This window comes from Mytilus trossulus, chromosome 7 (genome assembly GCF_036588685.1).
Source record: "Mytilus trossulus isolate FHL-02 chromosome 7, PNRI_Mtr1.1.1.hap1, whole genome shotgun sequence".
In the NCBI taxonomy this organism is placed as follows: domain Eukaryota; kingdom Metazoa; phylum Mollusca; class Bivalvia; order Mytilida; family Mytilidae; genus Mytilus; species Mytilus trossulus.
The window spans coordinates 81359716-81383723 of NC_086379.1; the positions used below are offsets into that span (position 1 = coordinate 81359716).

At 31.2% G+C, this 24008-nt stretch overlaps 1 protein-coding gene across 1 annotated transcript in view; it reads left to right on the plus strand.

The window, feature by feature from the left end:
* The window catches only part of LOC134726705 (glutamate receptor ionotropic, NMDA 2B-like), a 63879-nt gene that overhangs the window by 8182 nt on the left and 31689 nt on the right, over nucleotides 1-24008 (plus strand). Inside the window, exons 2-3 of the mRNA XM_063591121.1 lie at nucleotides 21344-21900; nucleotides 23356-23558. Coding sequence (XP_063447191.1) covers nucleotides 21487-21900; nucleotides 23356-23558 — 617 coding nt within the window. The 5' untranslated portion in view covers nucleotides 21344-21486. The remainder of the gene's footprint in view (nucleotides 1-21343; nucleotides 21901-23355; nucleotides 23559-24008) is intronic.

A 24008-nucleotide genomic window follows, 5' to 3' on the forward strand; every position in this document is an offset into this window, starting at 1 on the left:
CCCCCCCCCTTTCTGATTCATTATATATATTATATTGGTGATAATCTCTATATTCCCCCCCTTTCTGATTCATTATATATATTAAATTGGTGATCATCTCTATATTCCCCCCTTTCTGATTCATTATATATATTAAATTGGTGATCATCTCTATATTTCCCCTCTTACCGGTTCATTATATATATTATATTGGTGATCATCTCTATATCCCCCCCCCCTTTCTGATTCATTATATATATTATATTGGTGATAATCTCTATATTTCCCCTCTTACCGGTTCATTATATATATTAAATTGGTGATCATCTCTATATTTCCCCTCTTTCCGATTCATTATATATATTATATTGGTGATCATCTCTATATTTCCCCCCTTTCTGATTCATTATATATATTATATTGGTGATCATCTCTATATTCCCCCCCCTTTCTGATTCATTATATATATTATATTGGTGATCATCTCTATATCCCCCCTTTCCGATTCATTATATATATTATATTGGTGATCATCTCTATATCCCCCCTTTCTGATTCATTATATATATTATATTGGTGATCATCTCTATATCCCCCCCCTTTCTGATTCATTATATATATTATATTGGTGATCATCTCTATATCCCCCCCTTTCTGATTCATTATATATATTATATTGGTGATAATCTCTATATTCCCCCCCTTTCTGATTCATTATATATATTAAATTGGTGATCATCTCTATATTCCCCCCTTTCTGATTCATTATATATATTATATTGGTGATAATCTCTATATTTCCCCTCTTACCGGTTCATTATATATATTAAATTGGTGATCATCTCTATATTTCCCCTCTTTCCGATTCATTATATATATTATATTGGTGATCATCTCTATATTCCCCCCCTTTCTGATTCATTATATATATTATATTGGTGATCATCTCTATATCCCCCCCTTTCTGATTCATTATATATATTATATTGGTGATAATCTCTATATTCCCCCCTTTCTGATTCATTATATATATTAAATTGGTGATCATCTCTATATTCCCCCCTTTCTGATTCATTATATATATTATATTGGTGATAATCTCTATATTCCCCCCTTTCTGATTCATTATATATATTATATTGGTGATAATCTCTATATTCCCCCCTTTCTGATTCATTATATATATTATATTGGTGATAATCTCTATATTCCCCCCCTTTCTGATTCATTATATATATTAAATTGGTGATCATCTCTATATTCCCCCCTTTCTGATTCATTATATATATTATATTGGTGATCATCTCTATATCCCCCCCCCCCCCCTTTCTGATTCATTATATATATTATATTGGTGATCATCTCTATATTTCCCCTCTTTCTGATTCATTATATATATTAAATTGGTGATCATCTCTATATTCCCCCTCTTTCCGGTTCATTATATATATTATATTGGTGATCATCTCTATATTCCCCCCCTTTCTGATTCATTATATATATTATATTGGTGATCATCTCTATATCCCCCCCCCTTTCTGATTCATTATATATATTAAATTGGTGATCATCTCTATATTTCCCCTCTTACCGGTTCATTATATATATTAAGTTGGTGATCATCTCTATATTTCCCCCCCCCCCTTTCTGATTCATTATATATATTAAATTGGTGATCATCTCTATATCCCCCCCCCCTTTCTGATTCATTATATATATTATATTGGTGATAATCTCTATATTTCCCCTCTTACCGGTTCATTATATATATTAAATTGGTGATCATCTCTATATTTCCCCTCTTTCCGATTCATTATATATATTATATTGGTGATCATCTCTATATTCCCCCCCTTTCTGATTCATTATATATATTATATTGGTGATCATCTCTATATCCCCCCCTTTCTGATTCATTATATATATTATATTGGTGATAATCTCTATATTCCCCCCCTTTCTGATTCATTATATATATTAAATTGGTGATCATCTCTATATTCCCCCCTTTCTGATTCATTATATATATTATATTGGTGATCATCTCTATATTCCCCCCCTTTCTGATTCATTATATATATTATATTGGTGATCATCTCTATATCCCCTCTTTCCGATTCATTATATATATTAAATTGGTGATAATCTCTATATTTCCCCTCTTACCGGTTCATTATATATATTATATTGGTGATAATCTCTATATTTCCCCTTTCCGATTCATTATATATATTATATTGGTGATCATCTCTATATTCCCCCCCTTTCTGATTCATTATATATATTAAATTGGTGATCATCTCTATATTCCCCCCTTTCTGATTCATTATATATATTATATTGGTGATAATCTCTATATTCCCCCCCTTTCTGATTCATTATATATATTAAATTGGTGATCATCTCTATATTTCCCCTCTTACCGGTTCATTATATATATTATATTGGTGATCATCTCTATATTTCCCCCCCCCCCCTTTCCGGTTCATTATATATATTATATTGGTGATCATCTCTATATTTCCCCTCTTACCGGTTCATTATATATATTATATTGGTGATCATCTCTATATTTCCCCCCCCCCCTTTCCGATTCATTATATATATTATATTGGTGATAATCTCTATATTTCCCCTCTTTCCGGTTCATTATATATATTAAATTGGTGATCATCTCTATATTTCCCCTCTTACCGGTTCATTATATATATTATATTGGTGATCATCTCTATATCCCCCCCCCTTCCTGATTCATTATATATATTAAATTGGTGATCATCTCTATATTTCCCCTCTTACCGGTTCATTATATATATTATATTGGTGATAATCTCTATATTCCCCCCCTTTCTGATTCATTATATATATTATATTGGTGATCATCTCTATATCCCCCCCCCCCCCCTTTCTGATTCATTATATATATTATATTGGTGATAATCTCTATATTTCCCCTCTTACCGGTTCATTATATATATTATATTGGTGATAATCTCTATATTCCCCCCTTTCTGATTCATTATATATATTATATTGGTGATCATCTCTATATCCCCCCCCCCCCCCCCCCTTTTAATATATATAATGAATCAGAAAGAGGGGAAATATAGAGATGATCACCAATATAATATATATAATATGTTGATATTATGTTTTCGAGGTCTTCAACTTTAGAGATATCAAGATAATCGAATGTTTTGTAATTTACCATTTGTGTCATAATTGCAAACAAAAGTTAAATAATTTCTAGAGACAAACAGGTTATCATTAGGCTCGATTTATTTGCTGACAGCATTCTTTTAAAATAGGTGTCACTATGATAAATTAATACATAATGGTGCTAGAAAAGAGACCAATTTCCCCCCTTTCCGATTCATTATATATATTATATTGGTGATCATCTCTATATCCCTCTTTCCGGTTCATTATATATATTATATTGGTGATAATCTCAATATTTCCCCTCTTACCGGTTCATTATATATATTATATTGGTGATCATCTCTATATCCCCCCCCCCTTTCCGATTCATTATATATATTATATTGGTGATCATCTCTATATTTCCCCCCTTTCTGATTCATTATATATATTATATTGGTGATAATCTCTATATTCCCCCCCTTTCTGATTCATTATATATATTATATTGGTGATCATCTCTATATTCCCCCTCTTTCCGGTTCATTATATATATTATATTGGTGATCATCTCTATATTCCCCCCCTTTCTGATTCATTATATATATTATATTGGTGATCATCTCTATATCCCCCCCCCCTTTCTGATTCATTATATATATTAAATTGGTGATCATCTCTATATTTCCCCTCTTACCGGTTCATTATATATATTAAATTGGTGATCATCTCTATATTTCCCCCCCCCCCCCTTTCTGATTCATTATATATATTAAATTGGTGATCATCTCTATATCCCCCCCCCCCTTTCTGATTCATTATATATATTATATTGGTGATAATCTCTATATTTCCCCTCTTACCGGTTCATTATATATATTAAATGGTGATCATCTCTATATTTCCCCTCTTTCCGATTCATTATATATATTATATTGGTGATCATCTCTATATTCCCCCCCTTTCTGATTCATTATATATATTATATTGGTGATCATCTCTATATCCCCCCCTTTCTGATTCATTATATATATTATATTGGTGATAATCTCTATATTCCCCCCCTTTCTGATTCATTATATATATTAAATTGGTGATCATCTCTATATTCCCCCTTTCTGATTCATTATATATATTATATTGGTGATCATCTCTATATTCCCCCCCTTTCTGATTCATTATATATATTATATTGGTGATCATCTCTATATCCCCTCTTTCCGATTCATTATATATATTAAATTGGTGATAATCTCTATATTTCCCCTCTTACCGGTTCATTATATATATTATATTGGTGATAATCTCTATATTTCCCCTTTCCGATTCATTATATATATTATATTGGTGATCATCTCTATATTCCCCCCCTTTCTGATTCATTATATATATTAAATTGGTGATCATCTCTATATTCCCCCCTTTCTGATTCATTATATATATTATATTGGTGATAATCTCTATATTCCCCCCCTTTCTGATTCATTATATCTATTAAATTGGTGATCATCTCTATATTTCCCCTCTTACGGTTCATTATATATATTATATTGGTGATCATCTCTATATTTCCCCCCCCCCCCCCCTTTCCGGTTCATTATATATATTATATTGGTGATCATCTCTATATTTCCCCTCTACCGGTTCATTATATATATTATATTGGTGATCATCTCTATATTTCCCCCCCCCCCCTTTCCGATTCATTATATATATTATATTGGTGATAATCTCTATATTTCCCCTCTTTCCGGTTCATTATATATATTAAATTGGTGATCATCTCTATATTTCCCCTCTTACCGGTTCATTATATATATTATATTGGTGATCATCTCTATATCCCCCCCCCTTCCTGATTCATTATATATATTAAATTGGTGATCATCTCTATATTTCCCCTCTTACCGGTTCATTATATATATTATATTGGTGATAATCTCTATATTCCCCCCCTTTCTGATTCATTATATATATTATATTGGTGATCATCTCTATATCCCCCCCCCCCCCCTTTCTGATTCATTATATATATTATATTGGTGATAATCTCTATATTTCCCCTCTTACCGGTTCATTATATATATTATATTGGTGATAATCTCTATATTCCCCCCTTTCTGATTCATTATATATATTATATGGTGATCATCTCTATATCCCCCCCCCCCCCTTTCTGATTCATTATATATATTATATTGGTGATCATCTCTATATTTCCCCCCTTTCTGATTCATTATATATATTATATTGGTGATAATCTCTATATTTCCTCTTACCGGTTCATTATATATATTATATTGGTGATCATCTCTATATTTCCCCCCTTACCGGTTCATTATATATATTATATTGGTGATAATCTCTATATTCCCCCCCTTTCTGATTCATTATATATATTATATTGGTGATCATCTCTATATTTCCCCTCTTACCGGTTCATTATATATATTATATTGGTGACAATCTCTATATTTCCCCTTTCTGATTCATTATATATATTATATTGGTGATCATCTCTATATCCCCCCCCCCCCCCTTTCTGATTCATTATATATATTAAATTGGTGATCATCTCTATATTTCCCCTCTTACCGGTTCATTATATATATTATATTGGTGATAATCTCTATATTTCCCCTCTTACCGGTTCATTATATATATTATATTGGTGATCATCTCTATATCCCCCCCTTTCTGATTCATTATATATATTATATTGGTGATCATCTCTATATCCCCCCCCCCCCCTTTCTGATTCATTATATATATTAAATTGGTGATCATCTCTATATTTCCCCTCTTTCCGATTCATTATATATATTATATTGGTGATAATCTCTATATTCCCCCCCCTTTCTGATTCATTATATATATTATATTGGTGATAATCTCTATATTCCCCCCCTTTCTGATTCATTATATATATTATATTGGTGATAATCTCTATATTTCCCCTCTTACCGATTCATTATATATATTATATTGGTGATCATCTCTATATTTCCCCTTTCCGATTCATTATATATATTATATTGGTGATCATCTCTATATCCCCCCTCTTACCGGTTCATTATATATATTATATTGGTGATAATCTCTATATTCCCCCCCTTTCCGATTCATTATATATATTATATTGGTGATCATCTCTATATCCCCCCCCCCTTTCTGATTCATTATATATATTATATTGGTGATCATCTCTATATCCCCCCCCCCCCCTTTCTGATTCATTATATATATTATATTGGTGATCATCTCTATATTTCCCCTCTTACCGGTTCATTATATATATTATATTGGTGATCATCTCTATATCCCCCCCTTTCTGATTCATTATATATATTATATTGGTGATAATCTCTATATTTCCCCTTTCCGATTCATTATATATATTATATTGGTGATAATCTCTATATTCCCCCCCTTTCTGATTCATTATATATATTATATTGGTGATCATCTCTATATCCCCTCTTTCCGATTCATTATATATATTATATTGGTGATAATCTCTATATCCCCCCCCCTTTCTGATTCATTATATATATTATATTGGTGATCATCTCTATATTTCCCCTTTCCGATTCATTATATATATTATATTGGTGATCATCTCTATATCCCCCCCCCCCCCCTTTCTGATTCATTATATATATTATATTGGTGATCATCTCTATATTTCCCCTTTCCGATTCATTATATATATTATATTGGTGATCATCTCTATATTTCCCCCCCCCCCCCCCTTTCTGATTCATTATATATATTATATTGGTGATCATCTCTATATTCCACCCCCCCTTTCTGATTCATTATATATATTATATTGGTGATCATCTCTATATTTCCCCTTTCTGATTCATTATATATATTATATTGGTGATCATCTCTATATTTCCCCCCCCCCCCCCTTTCTGATTCATTATATATATTATATTGGTGATCATCTCTATATTTCCCCTTTCCGATTCATTATATATATTATATTGGTGATCATCTCTATATCCCCCCCCCCCCCTTTCTGATTCATTATATATATTATATTGGTGATCATCTCTATATTTCCCCTTTCTGATTCATTATATATATTATATTGGTGATCATCTCTATATTTCCCCCCCCCCCCCCTTTCTGATTCATTATATATATTATATTGGTGATCATCTCTATATTTCCCCTTTCCGATTCATTATATATATTATATTGGTGATCATCTCTATATCCCCCCCCCCTTTCTGATTCATTATATATATTATATTGGTGATCATCTCTGTATTTCCCCTTTCTGATTCATTATATATATTATATTGGTGATCATCTCTATATTTCCCCCCCCCCCCCCCCTTTCTGATTCATTATATATATTATATTGGTGATCATCTCTATATTTCCCCCCCCCCCCTTTCTGATTCATTATATATATTATATTGGTGATCATCTCTATATCCCCCCCCCTTTCTGATTCATTATATATATTATATTGGTGATCATCTCTATATTTCCCCTTTCCGATTCATTATATATATTATATTGGTGATCATCTCTATATTTCCCCCCCCCCCCCCCCCCCCCCCCCCCCCTTTCTGATTCATTATATATATTATATTGGTGATCATCTCTATATCCCCCCCCTTTCTGATTCATTATATATATTATATTGGTGATCATCTCTATATTCCCCCCCCCCCCCCCTTTCTGATTCATTATATATATTATATTGGTGATCATCTCTATATTTCCCCTTTCCGATTCATTATATATATTATATTGGTGATAATCTCTATATTTCCCCTTTCTGATTCATTATATATATTATATTGGTGATCATCTCTATATTTCCCCCCCCCCTTTCCGATTCATTATATATATTATATTGGTGATAATCTCTATATTTCCCCTTTCCGGTTCATTATATATATTATATTGGTGATCATCTCTATATTTCCCCCTCTTACCGGTTCATTATATATATTATATTGGTGATAATCTCTATATTTCCCCTCTTACCGGTTCATTATATATATTATATTGGTGATCATCTCTATATCCCCCCCTTTCTGATTCATTATATATATTATATTGGTGATCATCTCTATATCCCCCCCCCCTTTCTGATTCATTATATATATTAAATTGGTGATCATCTCTATATTTCCCCTCTTTCCGATTCATTATATATATTATATTGGTGTTCATCTCTATATTTCCCCCCTTTCTGATTCATTATATATATTATATTGGTGATAATCTCTATATTTCCCCTTTCCGATTCATTATATATATTATATTGGTGATAATCTCTATATTCCCCCCCTTTCTGATTCATTATATATATTATATTGGTGATAATCTCTATATTTCCCCTCTTACCGATTCATTATATATATTATATTGGTGATCATCTCTATATTTCCCCTTTCCGATTCATTATATATGTTATATTGGTGATCATCTCTATATCCCCCCTCTTACCGGTTCATTATATATATTATATTGGTGATAATCTCTATATTCCCCCCCTTTCTGATTCATTATATATATTATATTGGTGATCATCTCTATATCCCCCCCCCCCCCCCTTTCTGATTCATTATATATATTATATTGGTGATCATCTCTATATTTCCCCTCTTACCGGTTCATTATATATATTATATTGGTGATCATCTCTATATCCCCCCCTTTCTGATTCATTATATATATTATATTGGTGATAATCTCTATATTTCCCCTTTCCGATTCATTATATATATTATATTGGTGATAATCTCTATATTCCCCCCCTTTCTGATTCATTATATATATTATATTGGTGATCATCTCTATATCCCCTCTTTCCGATTCATTATATATATTATATTGGTGATAATCTCTATATCCCCCCCCCCTTTCTGATTCATTATATATATTATATTGGTGATCATCTCTATATTTCCCCTTTCCGATTCATTATATATATTATATTGGTGATCATCTCTATATTTCCCCCCCCCCCCCTTTCTGATTCATTATATATATTAAATTGGTGATCATCTCTATATCCCCCCCCCCTTTCTGATTCATTATATATATTATATTGGTGATAATCTCTATATTTCCCCTCTTACCGGTTCATTATATATATTATATTGGTGATAATCTCTATATTTCCCCTCTTACCGGTTCATTATATATATTATATTGGTGATCATCTCTATATCCCCCCCTTTCTGATTCATTATATATATTATATTGGTGATCATCTCTATATCCCCCCCCCCCTTTCTGATTCATTATATATATTAAATTGGTGATCATCTCTATATTTCCCCTCTTTCCGATTCATTATATATATTATATTGGTGTTCATCTCTATATTTCCCCCCTTTCTGATTCATTATATATATTATATTGGTGATAATCTCTATATTTCCCCTTTCCGATTCATTATATATATTATATTGGTGATAATCTCTATATTCCCCCCCTTTCTGATTCATTATATATATTATATTGGTGATAATCTCTATATTTCCCCTCTTACCGATTCATTATATATATTATATTGGTGATCATCTCTATATTTCCCCTTTCCGATTCATTATATATGTTATATTGGTGATCATCTCTATATCCCCCCTCTTACCGGTTCATTATATATATTATATTGGTGATAATCTCTATATTCCCCCCCTTTCTGATTCATTATATATATTATATTGGTGATCATCTCTATATCCCCCCCCCCCCCCCTTTCTGATTCATTATATATATTATATTGGTGATCATCTCTATATTTCCCCTCTTACCGGTTCATTATATATATTATATTGGTGATCATCTCTATATCCCCCCCTTTCTGATTCATTATATATATTATATTGGTGATAATCTCTATATTTCCCCTTTCCGATTCATTATATATATTATATTGGTGATAATCTCTATATTCCCCCCCTTTCTGATTCATTATATATATTATATTGGTGATCATCTCTATATCCCCTCTTTCCGATTCATTATATATATTATATTGGTGATAATCTCTATATCCCCCCCCCCTTTCTGATTCATTATATATATTATATTGGTGATCATCTCTATATTTCCCCTTTCCGATTCATTATATATATTATATTGGTGATCATCTCTATATCCCCCCCCCCCCTTTCTGATTCATTATATATATTATATTGGTGATCATCTCTATATTTCCCCTTTCCGATTCATTATATATATTATATTGGTGATCATCTCTATATTTCCCCCCCCCCCCCCCCCCCTTTCTGATTCATTATATATATTATATTGGTGATCATCTCTATATTTCCCCCCCCCCCCCCTTTCTGATTCATTATATATATTATATTGGTGATCATCTCTATATTTCCCCTTTCTGATTCATTATATATATTATATTGGTGATCATCTCTATATTTCCCCCCCCCTTTCTGATTCATTATATATATTATATTGGTGATCATCTCTATATTTCCCCCCCTTCCTTTCTGATTCATTATATATATTATATTGGTGATCATCTCTATATCCCCCCCCCCTTTCTGATTCATTATATATATTATATTGGTGATCATCTCTATATTTCCCCTTTCCGATTCATTATATATATTATATTGGTGATCATCTCTATATTTCCCCCCCCCCCCCTTTCTGATTCATTATATATATTATATTGGTGATCATCTCTATATCCTCCCCCTTTCTGATTCATTATATATATTATATTGGTGATCATCTCTATATTTCCCCCCCCCCCCCCCTTTCTGATTCATTATATATATTATATTGGTGATCATCTCTATATTTCCCCTTTCCGATTCATTATATATATTATATTGGTGATAATCTCTATATTTCCCCTTTCTGATTCATTATATATATTATATTGGTGATCATCTCTATATTTCCCCCCCCTTTCCGATTCATTATATATATTATATTGGTGATAATCTCTATATTTCCCCTTTCCGGTTCATTATATATATTATATTGGTGATCATCTCTATATTCCCCCCCTTTCTGATTCATTATATATATTATATTGGTGATCATCTCTATATTTCCCCCCCCCTTTCTGATTCATTATATATATTATATTGGTGATCATCTCTATATCCCCCCCTTTCTGATTCATTATATATATTATATTGGTGATCATCTCTATATTTCCCCCCCCCCTTTCTGATTCATTATATATATTATATTGGTGATCATCTCTATATCCCCCCCCCCCCCCTTTCTGATTCATTATATATATTATATTGGTGATCATCTCTATATTTCCCCTTTCCGATTCATTATATATATTATATTGGTGATCATCTCTATATTCCCCCCTTTCTGATTCATTATATATATTATATTGGTGATCATCTCTATATTTCCCCCCCCCCCTTTCTGATTCATTATATATATTATATTGGTGATCATCTCTATATCCCCCCCCCCTTTCTGATTCATTATATATATTATATTGGTGATCATCTCTATATTTCCCCTTTCCGATTCATTATATATATTATATTGGTGATAATCTCTATATTTCCCCTCTTTCCGGTTCATTATATATATTATATTGGTGATCATCTCTATATTTCCCCTTTCTGATTCATTATATATATTATATTGGTGATCATCTCTATATTTCCCCCCCCCCTTTCTGATTCATTATATATATTATATTGGTGATCATCTCTATATCCCCCCCTTTCTGATTCATTATATATATTATATTGGTGATCATCTCTATATCCCCCCCCCCTTTCTGATTCATTATATATATATTAAATTGGTGATAATCTCTATATTTCCCCTTTCCGATTCATTATATATATTATATTGGTGATAATCTCTATATTCCCCCCCTTTCTGATTCATTATATATATTATATTGGTGATCATCTCTATATCCCCCCCCTTTCTGATTCATTATATATATTAAATTGGTGATCATCTCTATATTTCCCCTCTTACCGGTTCATTATATATATTATATTGGTGATCATCTCTATATTTCCCCCCTTTCTGATTCATTATATTAATTAAATTGGTGATCATCTCTATATTTCCCCTCTTACCGGTTCATTATATATATTATATTGGTGATCATCTCTATATTTCCCCCCTTTCTGATTCATTATATATATTATATTGGTGATCATCTCTATATTCCCCCCTTTCTGATTCATTATATATATTAAATTGGTGATAATCTCTATATTTCCCCCTTTCCGATTCATTATATATATTATATTGGTGATAATCTCTATATTTCCCCTTTCCGATTCATTATATATATTATATTGGTGATCATCTCTATATTTCCCCTTTCCGATTCATTATATATATTATATTGGTGATCATCTCTATATTTCCCCTTTCTGGTTCATTATATATATTAAATTGGTGATCATCTCTATATTTCCCCTCTTACCGGTTCATTATATATATTATATTGGTGATAATCTCTATATTTCCCCTTTCCGATTCATTATATATATTATATTGGTGATCATCTCTATATCCCCCCCCCCTTTCTGATTCATTATATATATTATATTGGTGATCATCTCTATATTTCCCCTTTCCGATTCATTATATATATTATATTGGTGATCATCTCTATATTTCCCCTCTTACCGGTTCATTATATATATTAAATTGGTGATCATCTCTATATCCCCCCCTTTCCGATTCATTATATATATTATATTGGTGATCATCTCTATATTTCCCCCCTTTCTGATTCATTATATATATTATATTGGTGATCATCTCTATATCCCCCCCCCTTTCTGATTCATTATATATATTAATATGGTGATCATCTCTATATTTCCCCTCTTACCGGTTCATTATATATATTATATTGGTGATCATCTCTATATTCCCCCCCTTTCTGATTCATTATATATATTATATTGGTGATAATCTCTATATTCCCCCCCTTTCCGATTCATTATATATATTATATTGGTGATCATCTCTATATCCCCCCCTTTCTGATTCATTATATATATTATATTGGTGATAATCTCTATATTCCCCCTTTCCGATTCATTATATATATTATATTGGTGATAATCTCTATATTCCCCCCCTTTCTGATTCATTATATATATTATATTGGCGATCATCTTTATATTTCCCCCCTTACCGTTTCATTATATTTATTATATTGGTGTTCATCTCTATATTATTGATCTATAATGTTCTGAGTTGATTCAATTTATATCGCCGCAATAGTTGGAGATTAAGGTAAAAACTATCGATACATCTTTCATTGTCTAAATACAGCTTCTTTCCTTTGTCCACTAACTTTCACATAAGTTCTCAAATCTATGAAAAACGGACTGAATTTCACATTATAACTTCAAGCATCAAATTTATGCACACTTGACATATGTATGGTAATTTTTCAAATCTTTGTTCTTTAGTGTATGGCTTTCGTATCACATTTTTCCTTTTTATATTTATTCTATTTAAACGGTTGCTCCATTCACTTTCCCATTGCTTCTTGTGTAATGCAACGAATGTAATAAACTCTAGGTGCATCAATTTTTACTTGAGAATTTGTGTTGTTTAAGCTCGTAAGAGAATTTGTTGTTTCTTCGTCAGTATATCTAGGGATTTGTTGCCTATGCCATTATGACTATGTTGCTTTTACTATTCAAGTCTCAATTCGTTGCTGATATAATAATCAATAGATGCTAACTCTAGATTATAAAATGTTATGATTTTAGATAGCAATATAAATTGACAAAACTAACTCTTCATTTGAAACTAAATTACTTTTTCATTATGTTTCTTTGACATTCTAAATAGGAAAGAGAATGCAATATTTTAACTTTATGAACAGATTCAAAATTGCCGTTGAAAAGTGTTAAGTTATTTCAATGGAATGTCTAGTCGTATACTAAAATCGGTAGAGTTTCTTTCAAATTATCAACATACGAAACAAGCACTCTTTGCCTGATGATAAAGAGCAAGAATAACAATTTAAGATAGAACCATTAGTTTTATTCAGCCGTTTTATAGATACGATTTCTTAAAATAACAGTGTATGTTCTCATGGGGAATAAAACGAGGAACGCGTAATAACATTTTCGCCTGAAATAATTGCTTTTAGAGCAATAACAAATTGTATAATTCATTTAAAATATGGATCTATAAAAGCATCCCCGTCTTTTGTCATCACATGGCGTCCGTCGTCGTCGTTATCTGTCGTAAAACTATTTAAATAACTCTCTTCTGAAACAACTAATAAAATTTGATCCTTGTAGAGTTTTAATTTAGTTGGTAAATTGTAATACGATAAAATAAAACTTAAACTAGAACACTGGGGTTATCAAGTAATATTCTGTTAAAAGCAGAGCACCTTTCAAATGATAGTCATTGAAAGTATATAATGATCTGTCGGATTATTTTTTAAACAAAAAATATCAATGCAATCCCACTTCTTGCAAAATCATATACCTTGAAAAAATATTTTCTCATGTCTAATTTTTTTTTTTTAATCCTATATCGTAAATTTCATTATGCTGTTTAGAGAATATGCATCTTATTATATTTAACAACACGCTGATACATTCTCTCAACGTAGAATTTTATACAGCTTTAAATCAAAACCTTGTCATTGTTTTTTTAGAAGAAGTACCATAAGGGGTATATTTGTTTAAACGTCTTTGGGCAAAGTCCTTTTTTATAAGGTGAATAATTTAAAAACACGTTGTGATTACAACAAATCTCTGTTATAAATTCCACACATTCAGGCTAGAGATGAATTTGTGATTAGTCAATACGTTCAGGTGTGTTGAGTTGTGCCGTTCATGTTTTACGCTCTTCTTTTTGTTTTTCTTTTCTTCTACAGAATTGAGAGTAAAATATAAAGATGAACAGTTATTCCTTTTAAAAAATCCTGACTAAAATAGATTTACATATATCAGTGTTGGACGAATGGTTAGGTAGTGTTTGAATTTAAGCTTATAGTCTAGAAGGAAACCAAAAGCAACAATGCACTCAACTTACCAGACCTTTGAAAGCATCATGCTTCGTTCACCTTTTGTTTGTTTTTTGAAACTATATAAAAATATTGAACATTACATTTTATAGTATGAATTCTATATTATTCCATGGGCATATATAGATCGTGCTTTCATATCTAGTTGTGTGGCTTCAATATCCTTTTTGGTTATACAATAAAATAAACTGTTACATTAAAATAATAAGTAGATACCCTTTAAAGGAATTTTCACAAGAATTGCAGATTTGACTAATTGTAGCATTTTATATAATCTAAACTATAAGTACAGAAAATGTAAATGGCGAAAAATATGAGTAATACACGATTTACAAAACGTAAATAATAATAGTTGTCCTCTACATGACCTGTTACCCTAAATTGATTATTTTTAACGAAAGATAGAAACTGTAAACAGCAAACATGATCAACTATACAGGATCTACAAAAACCCAAATTGAATAGTTGTTTTAAATTGCGATTAAGCATTTTTACCTTCCACTAAGAACACATAGACAGATTATCATCGATACAAAATTTATACATATTTATGGGAAAATTGTCCAGACAGTTACTGTTATGGTAATATCAAATTAGAATATTTGACCAGACGAGTGATTCAGGCTTCTTCGAGCATAAGGTTTTTTTAGTGGTACTTCTACCATATGACAATGAAATATGTGTAGCATATGAAGGTAGCAGTAGCATACCGCTGTTCAAATGATATTGCATAATCAGTTCAATGAGACAATTTCCGAAGAAAATGCTGGAAAATAACTAGTACATGTAAAAGTAACCACATTTTTATGACTGTATGTACCTTTACAGTTGCTTGAATGTTTGCGCTCAGTAGTTATGTTAAGCATAGACTTGTTGAATCTTTTCTTTTGAAAAAATATATAGGAAGAAAACACATTTAAATTGAAAAACAGCCTCTTCAGAATTTTCGGATTCTGTTTAAATTCATTGCTCAAACACCAATACAAAAAAATAGTTTGTACGATTGGTTAGACATTCATTGTTTTGACATTTGAAAACAATCTTCACGCCATTCAGTATCCTTACAGTTAGGTATTTGTAAAATCAAAAGGGGACAATTTGCGTTATTTTTATGGCAAATGTTTACATACAGAGAATTTAATATCCAACCAATTTTTACAATTTGTTTTGTACTTATACACCACTTCCCAATGTGAAAAAAGGGGAGGGGTGGTAATGTTGAGCTATTAGAAAATGTTTAACCCAACTATATTTTATATATTTTCACAGCCTGTAACTCAGTCCTTTTTTTAGTTGTTGTCCGTCATATTTATTTTTCATTTATTGTGGTGTCATACATCACGCCGGTGAGTTTTTTTGTATTTTGCAGTTCGATAGGTTTTATGGCTGCAATATACGATTTAGGTTTTGCGTTTAGAATGTTAAAGCCAACAGTTGCTTAAATTGATTGTGTTTGACAGTTGCATCATTGACATTCATATCAAATGTCCTTATTTATAAGGGTTTTATACGAAGAAGATAAATAAAGAAATGATAATAAAAAATAAAATTTCCGACGTGGAGCAGTAAAAATGAGTTAACCAGGATACCGTTCTTTAGTTGTTTATTTTATGTTAAGATATACATAGGTAAGTATGTAATCAAATTATGCTTCAGATTAAGTCAGAAACGAACATATCGGAAATTAATTTTCTTCATTACAGTCTAAAATGGGCTATTTATAAATCACAAAGAAACTAAGCTTTCAGCCCACTCGGGCAAACTTGACCTCAGAAACTTTTGGCTACTATTTTAGGTACATTCTGGTCATATAGCTCTCCAACTGATTCTGTTCTTTTACATCCGGGGCTTTCAAATATTTCTGGAATAGAGAGATTCTGTAGAAGGTAAATCTAGAAAAGTGCTTGGATGCCTAACTTTTATAAAGTAGTAATTTTTTCTTCATTCAGAACATGTCTTTTTAAACCAGGATAAATTTAAGCAAATGAGTTTCAAACAAAAAGCTGCACTGATCAGCCAAAAGATATTTTTTCACAGTCGGAAGTTTAAAACACACAAGATGAGAAAAGCAGGACTCCATGGCAAGAAAGAAATTGTGCCTGTTTGGATCTCATAATTTATTCTACTGCAGTTATCTATGAAAAAATATTTTGCTTTGATTACCTAATAATTATTTTGTAAAGCTTTTGGGAATAGGTTTGATATATTTATCATTTAGAAGTGATGTAGTCTAATGTGTAAACTTAGTCTGAACTAGCGTTAATTGTTTTACAATGTTATATCAAGATTGTACCCGAGAGAGATATATAACATTCTTATAGAATTGATATTTTAACTCGTAAGGGTTTGTTAAGTTTGAACATCATTATAACGTTTTTGTTCGATTTTTTGTTTCTTAAAAAAGAAAAGGTATTGAATTCATGGTGTTACACAATTATAGTTTTGCCCATCCTATAAGTACAACGGGTTTCCTGTAAATAATCGTTTAGTCTAACTACACTAATTGTGAACTTTCATGAAATTTGAAATGTGTGAGTGTATAGCAGATATTGATGTTGCCTCCACTGAAACAACAGATTATGTTCTGATGAAATGGCGGCATGCATATTTACTAAAGAAACTTAAAAAAAAATCCATCATGAAATAAAACCATTAAAATAAGAGGGAAACTTTAATATTGGTTTTACGGTTTCATTAGAACGCATGTATTATTTGATAACTATTTACAACACTGGGTCGATGCCACTGCTGGGTGACGTTTCGTCCCCGAGGGTATCACCAGGATCACCAGGATTTTCTTATCCCAGGCATAGATTACCTTAGCCGTATTTGGCACAATTTTTTGGAATTTTGGGTCCTCACTGCTCTTCAACTTTGTTCTTGTTTGGCTTTACATCTATTTTGATCTGATCGTCACTGATGAGTCTTATGTAGACGAAACGCGCGTCTGGCGTATTAAATTATAATCCTGGTACCTTTGAAAACTATTATTTTGAGGTTCGGAGGATGATTACTTAGTCTCATATGAATCGGAAGAATGCATTTTGTGCTGTAGGAGCAATCTGATTCATAGTGAACAAAATCAAAATGTAAATTCAATGTCTGAATTGAAATTGTACTATATCGTTTTGATATTTTACGTAATCAGATGTGCTTATTTCTCACATTTTGGAAAAAATATTGAGTAGACAACATATTTGTAAAAGAGTGTCTTTCAAAATCACCAGTATTGCTTATATCGAGCTCTGAAAATGTCATGGAGTTACAATCTCCAATTCAGCTAGAGATTAGAAACCTTACGTATTTCAAGACGATTGTTAGATAATATCAGACTTTCAGGGATTGTGATCATTCAAGGTCATATGATATATCAATTAAAATAATTATCAATCTTCATTTTCAAGGCTTTGAAGGTTAATAGATTCCATAGAAGGACTCTTCAATACACTCAATCAATTTAGTGGGTACTTAAAACATTTTAGTTTGAAACGACAACTCTGACAAGTTTGATTGCAGCATTCTCCCATATGATTGATGATCACTACAATAAATAAAGCAAACTAGGACGAATTAATTTTACCCATATGTTTTGAAGAAGATGTCTTGCAGTTACATAGATATAATTGATTTTTAACAAATACTTCATTCAATTTAATAAATCTCACACGTTAAGGGTACTCCTTTAAATCTAACACGGTAAGGGTACTCCTTGGGGTACTCATACGCTTTTCTATCTTTTATTTGATTATTTCTTTTGGTTGTGATATTTTCCGAACATTGCTAGACCAATTCTATTTCATTTAATTGTGTGTTCACTCGTATCATAACATTCAGATTAAAATCACTAATAAATGATTTGAAAATTATCATTCAAAAGCAATTGCCTTTGTTATAAAAATTCTGATTGAATTAAGAGTGTCTTATCATCGCTATGTTAAAGATTTACGATGATTTCTTTTTCAAACGAACCGAACTTATAATCAAATATCTTCTAGACTGTAACTGTAACTGTTTTATCCATATAGTAATAAACTATAGTTCAGTAAGTTTGCCTGCCTATAATCATAATAATTGTTTAATAAATATGCCTAATAGAGAAAAAAACACCGCAGATATCTTTTAAGAGTGTTATTTTTAGCGATTTATTAAGGACATGGTTGTTTAAATTGGTTTTTGTTAAACAAATCTTGTTTTCAATTTTGTAGTACAGAAGAGCAAATTGAGCAGCACAATGTCATCAAATTAATCTTTTACATCTATGTTATGGTTTCAACTTTGCCAATTGGTACTGATTGATCAAATACAGACGAGTTTAATCATATAAAGGAGAAATAACGGTATAAAAGCGACGTCAAAATGGAAATCAACAAAAATTGAGTTAAACATTATGTCATGGTATTTGATGAGTTAGTTTGAAGTTTTTCTTTCCAATAAATTGAATTACATCTTTTGCTATAAAATATCAATTTGACAAATTGTTTAAACGAGGCGTAAGATGAGGGTTTTAGAAGAACTCTTTTCTCAGACTATAATTACTTGTATTATCGTAAAAATCGATGCTTAATCTCTAATAGGCAAAATATTTATATACCACTATGATCATTTCTGGATTTACAATTAACTTTGTAACTTAAACATTTTATAGAACGAAGAGAAATAAGTCCAGAAGCAAGTCATATTAATTATGTAATAATGTGAAGAACAAATTGAATAAGTGTGCCTAAGTAATCACATTTTCGTAGCAGAGGCTGAGGCAAGGTTGAAACAATTAACTGATTTCGAAGCATTCTCTTAAACTTAATGAAACTCTTATTACATTAATTCTGGCTTTAAAAACCTGTAATATCTGCGTATATAGTGGTAGAAGACGCATGTATTTAGACACGGAAAAGAAGTCTGTTATAGCCTCATGGAATAAAACAACTAATTCGTAGCCCCGTTGCTTTTTATGTGCAGGTCAAGCATTAATGGCTACTTTGTCTTAAAGACTATTCAAATAATGTGAAATTCATTTCATGTAAATCAAAACCTTATCCGGACATATGCTGAAAAATTAAATATACCTTTGATTTCAGATATGCAATACAAATCAAATACAATTAGACACTAGTACAGACCTAAAACAAATAATTATAATATGAAAAACAGGACAAATGTGCCCTCCTATCATAATTTCTTAAACTATATATGTAAAAATAAAAAGGTGTCAAGACGGGTTCTATTTATATTAATAAATTTACTGTTTACAAATTTTAGAATTTTTGGAAATGCTAAGGGTTTTCTACCTCAGGCATAGATTACCTTAGCTGTATTTGGCACAACCTTTAGGAATGTTGGTCCTCAATGCTCTTCGTACTTTATTTTGCCTTTTTAACTTTTTTGGATTCGAGCGTCACTGATGAGTCTTTTGTAGACAAAACACGCGTCTGGCGTATATACTAAATTTAGTCCTAGTATCTATGATGAGTGTATCTATAGTGATTCCAAATCATTGAGTTTGTATATGATATCAAAATAATCAAAATATTTTACAAAGTTTAAGCTTTGCATTGGAATGTTTTGTTTAAAATTTGTTCTTTCTGACAAGACATACATTAGGGGTTCCATACCTGATATGATAGCAATGCGATTAATTTAATTTTCGATTGTAAAGGTTTCTTTTTTTTGGTGGAAATCTGTTGCATGTTACCAATATAGATATGTAACTTATATGCATATAGTTTAATTGCTTTAACGTGATTCATGCGATATGAATACATTTCCCAATACCAGATGTACCTTTTTAATCAACAAATTAAATAATTTCTTTATCAAGTATTGAGTAAAACCTTATGTTTAATTTGTTGATTTTTCATCATTCAATAGAAATAGTCAGACTTCGCGTACAGAATAAGATACGGATGTGCAATGGTATTTGGTTGTCCCTTTGGTATTTGGTATCTCCACCCTTTCTTCTTTTTTTTTCTTATTGCTTATTTAGATCGAGAAATCCTGTTAAATTACTCATAATGATAAAGTAACGTAAAAAATTCTCTATTATTAGAACAAATTTATTGCACGATTTCCTTTTTAAATAGCAAGTGTTTCTTTTCCGTTTTTTCAACTAAAGATTGATTGTTAATAAAACCCGACAATTATCAATAATGTTGTTTTTGATAATTTATATTAATATCTATTGTAATATAAATTTTCTTTCAGATACTGTTATGACAAAAGCTTCATGATGTATATCACAGCGTGGTGACAGATTGCCTTCAGACTATGCACTATGATAATAAAGTTGATCACGTTGATACGAGGTCAGAAGTACGAGATTCGTACATAAGCAGACTGCTGACAACATGAACATACATTATTTATGTAACATCTTCATAACAACCGTTTTGACCATATTTGGATTATTTCCTGTGACGTCACATAGTTTAATAGACGTTGAATTTTTAGTTATAGTTCCATATAGTCGTCAATATGATAAAATTTCTCAGAAAGTTACAAAAGAAAGTTATATGTTGGGCAAGAAGCTAAGAGGCACATATGACTTCAAAGTTGTAAGCAAGTTTCTACATAATGAAAATCCAGACGAAATATTGAAAATATTTTGTGAAGACATTTTTCCAAAAAAGATAAATACAGTTATGTTTTTAAATATAAACCCAGATAAAGGTTTTTCAGCTGGAGACTACGTCATGAGTTTAACACAGGATCTTGGATATCCATTTATATCATGGGACCCAGATCTATCATTAGCGTTGCAGGTTAGTTATGTTTCCTTATATTGACCTGTCGTTCACGCTCAGAAATACCGCTGATCTGGTTTTCTATTTACTCTTCAGACGGGAATTGATTGTTGGACTGATTGGTTTAAAAATGTATCATTTAGCCTTTTTTTTTTAGTTTTTCCGTTCACTTTCAAGGTAAGTAATTCAGAGACCTGTATCGGTATACCCTTCATTGTGGGATGAAGCTTCTGAACTTCTATTCACTTTTAACATTGAGTCCTAGAGCTGATCTACAACTCACTTTTCATGTACAATGTAAATGTTTCACTGTTGGACAGCAGTTCATTTATAAGTTAGTAATTGAGTCCTTAGAAATTAATTTATCGTTCACTCTTCAGTTGATATGTTAAAAGTCCCGTGACTCTGATCTGTCGTTCAGTTCAGTATCTAACGTTTACTCCACCTATTATTGAGTAAATATGAGTAAATATGAGTCTTTAATCTGCTGTTCATTTACTCACAAGATGAGTAACCAAGTAACATTGATTGATAATGAATTGACAACGCCATGGCTAAAATATAAAAAGAAAAACAGAAAAATAATAGTACAGAAGACACAACATAGAAAACTAAAGACTAAGCAACACGAACCCCACCAAAAGCGTGGGGTGATCTCATGTGCTCCGGAAGGGTAGGCAGATCCTGCTCCACGTGTGGCACCCGTCTTGTTGTTTATGTTATTGCAAATACGATAAATAGTTTAATCCGGTAAATAGTCTTATTCATTTTTATGTAATAACTGTAATAATTATTGTCTATGAAGAAAAAAACATCCAAAATGTGGTGATCTCGCGTAGCGGTTTATTTTAAAGTGAGCACCACGTTTCTTGATGTTGCTTAGAATAGAAAGAAAAATACTACAGTCATTCCTTATAATTTAATTCAAAATTCCATTTAAAACCGGACTTAATCTTGAAAAAACGTTGATGACGTCACAGTACCATTACAAAGTTATGTCTATGAGCTGATAAAAAAAACCCACTGTCAGCCAATAAGATCACGCCTTTTTGCGATTCTTCGCTACATTTGTTGTTTTTATAGTGATATTAAGATGATAACACAATATTGACTGCTGTACCCCTATTTTTGACATTTTTACTCTTTGCGTATGTTTGTTTTGTTCATACATCGTTGACAATGTAATGGAATTTGATGCGACTGTCATACAAGTGAGAGGTTTAGCTAGCTATAAAACCAGGTTCAATCCACCATTTTCTACATAAGAAAATGCCTGTACCAAGTCAGGAATATGACAGTTGTTATCCATTCGTTTGATGTGTTTGGACTTTTGATTTTGCCTTTTGATTTTTGATTTTCCTTTTTGAATTTTCCTCGGAGTTCAGTATTTTTGTGTTTTTACTTTTTACATACACAATTAAAGTATCATACAATATAATAAAATGTATTTACAATATTTCATCATTATTGTAGGAAGCAAAGAACACCCATATCCTACAGATGGCACCAACGATATCTCACGAGAGTCACGCCATGATTAATTTATTACTACGATACAACTGGACATCGTTTACTATCATCTCAACGACAACTGTACAGTATTTAGATTTCTTTAATTCCATCGAGTTATTGGTTAAAGAACACAACGAAAATCCCCATATAACACGTCTGTCAAGGTAGGTGTTTCAGGTATCGTAATGTGTTTGCATTTACTTTATATAAGAAATAAAACAATGTTTCATAATTTCCGTGCGTTTGAAAACGCTTTGTGAAGAACTCGTAAATCAAGAATGTATAAAAACCGAAACAGTTAAAGAGCTATATGACCAAAAACCACCTTAAAATAAAAGTTGAACATCAAATGTAAATTTTGTTGGTAGGATTTAAAACCTGAGTTTCTTTATAATTTGAAAATTTTCAAACGGACAATTTCAGAAAGGTTTGTTATAAATCATATCAAATCTAAAATATTTTAACCTTAATTTCGCAGTTTGTCTCATATAATATACGCAGGGATATTGAACTCGCGTCATTTTCACGGGAATTTAATTTCATGGTTATTTCGCATGAAATTCACCTGAACTTCACATGAAACGTGGTTACATGCGAAATCGGTTCATGTAAGT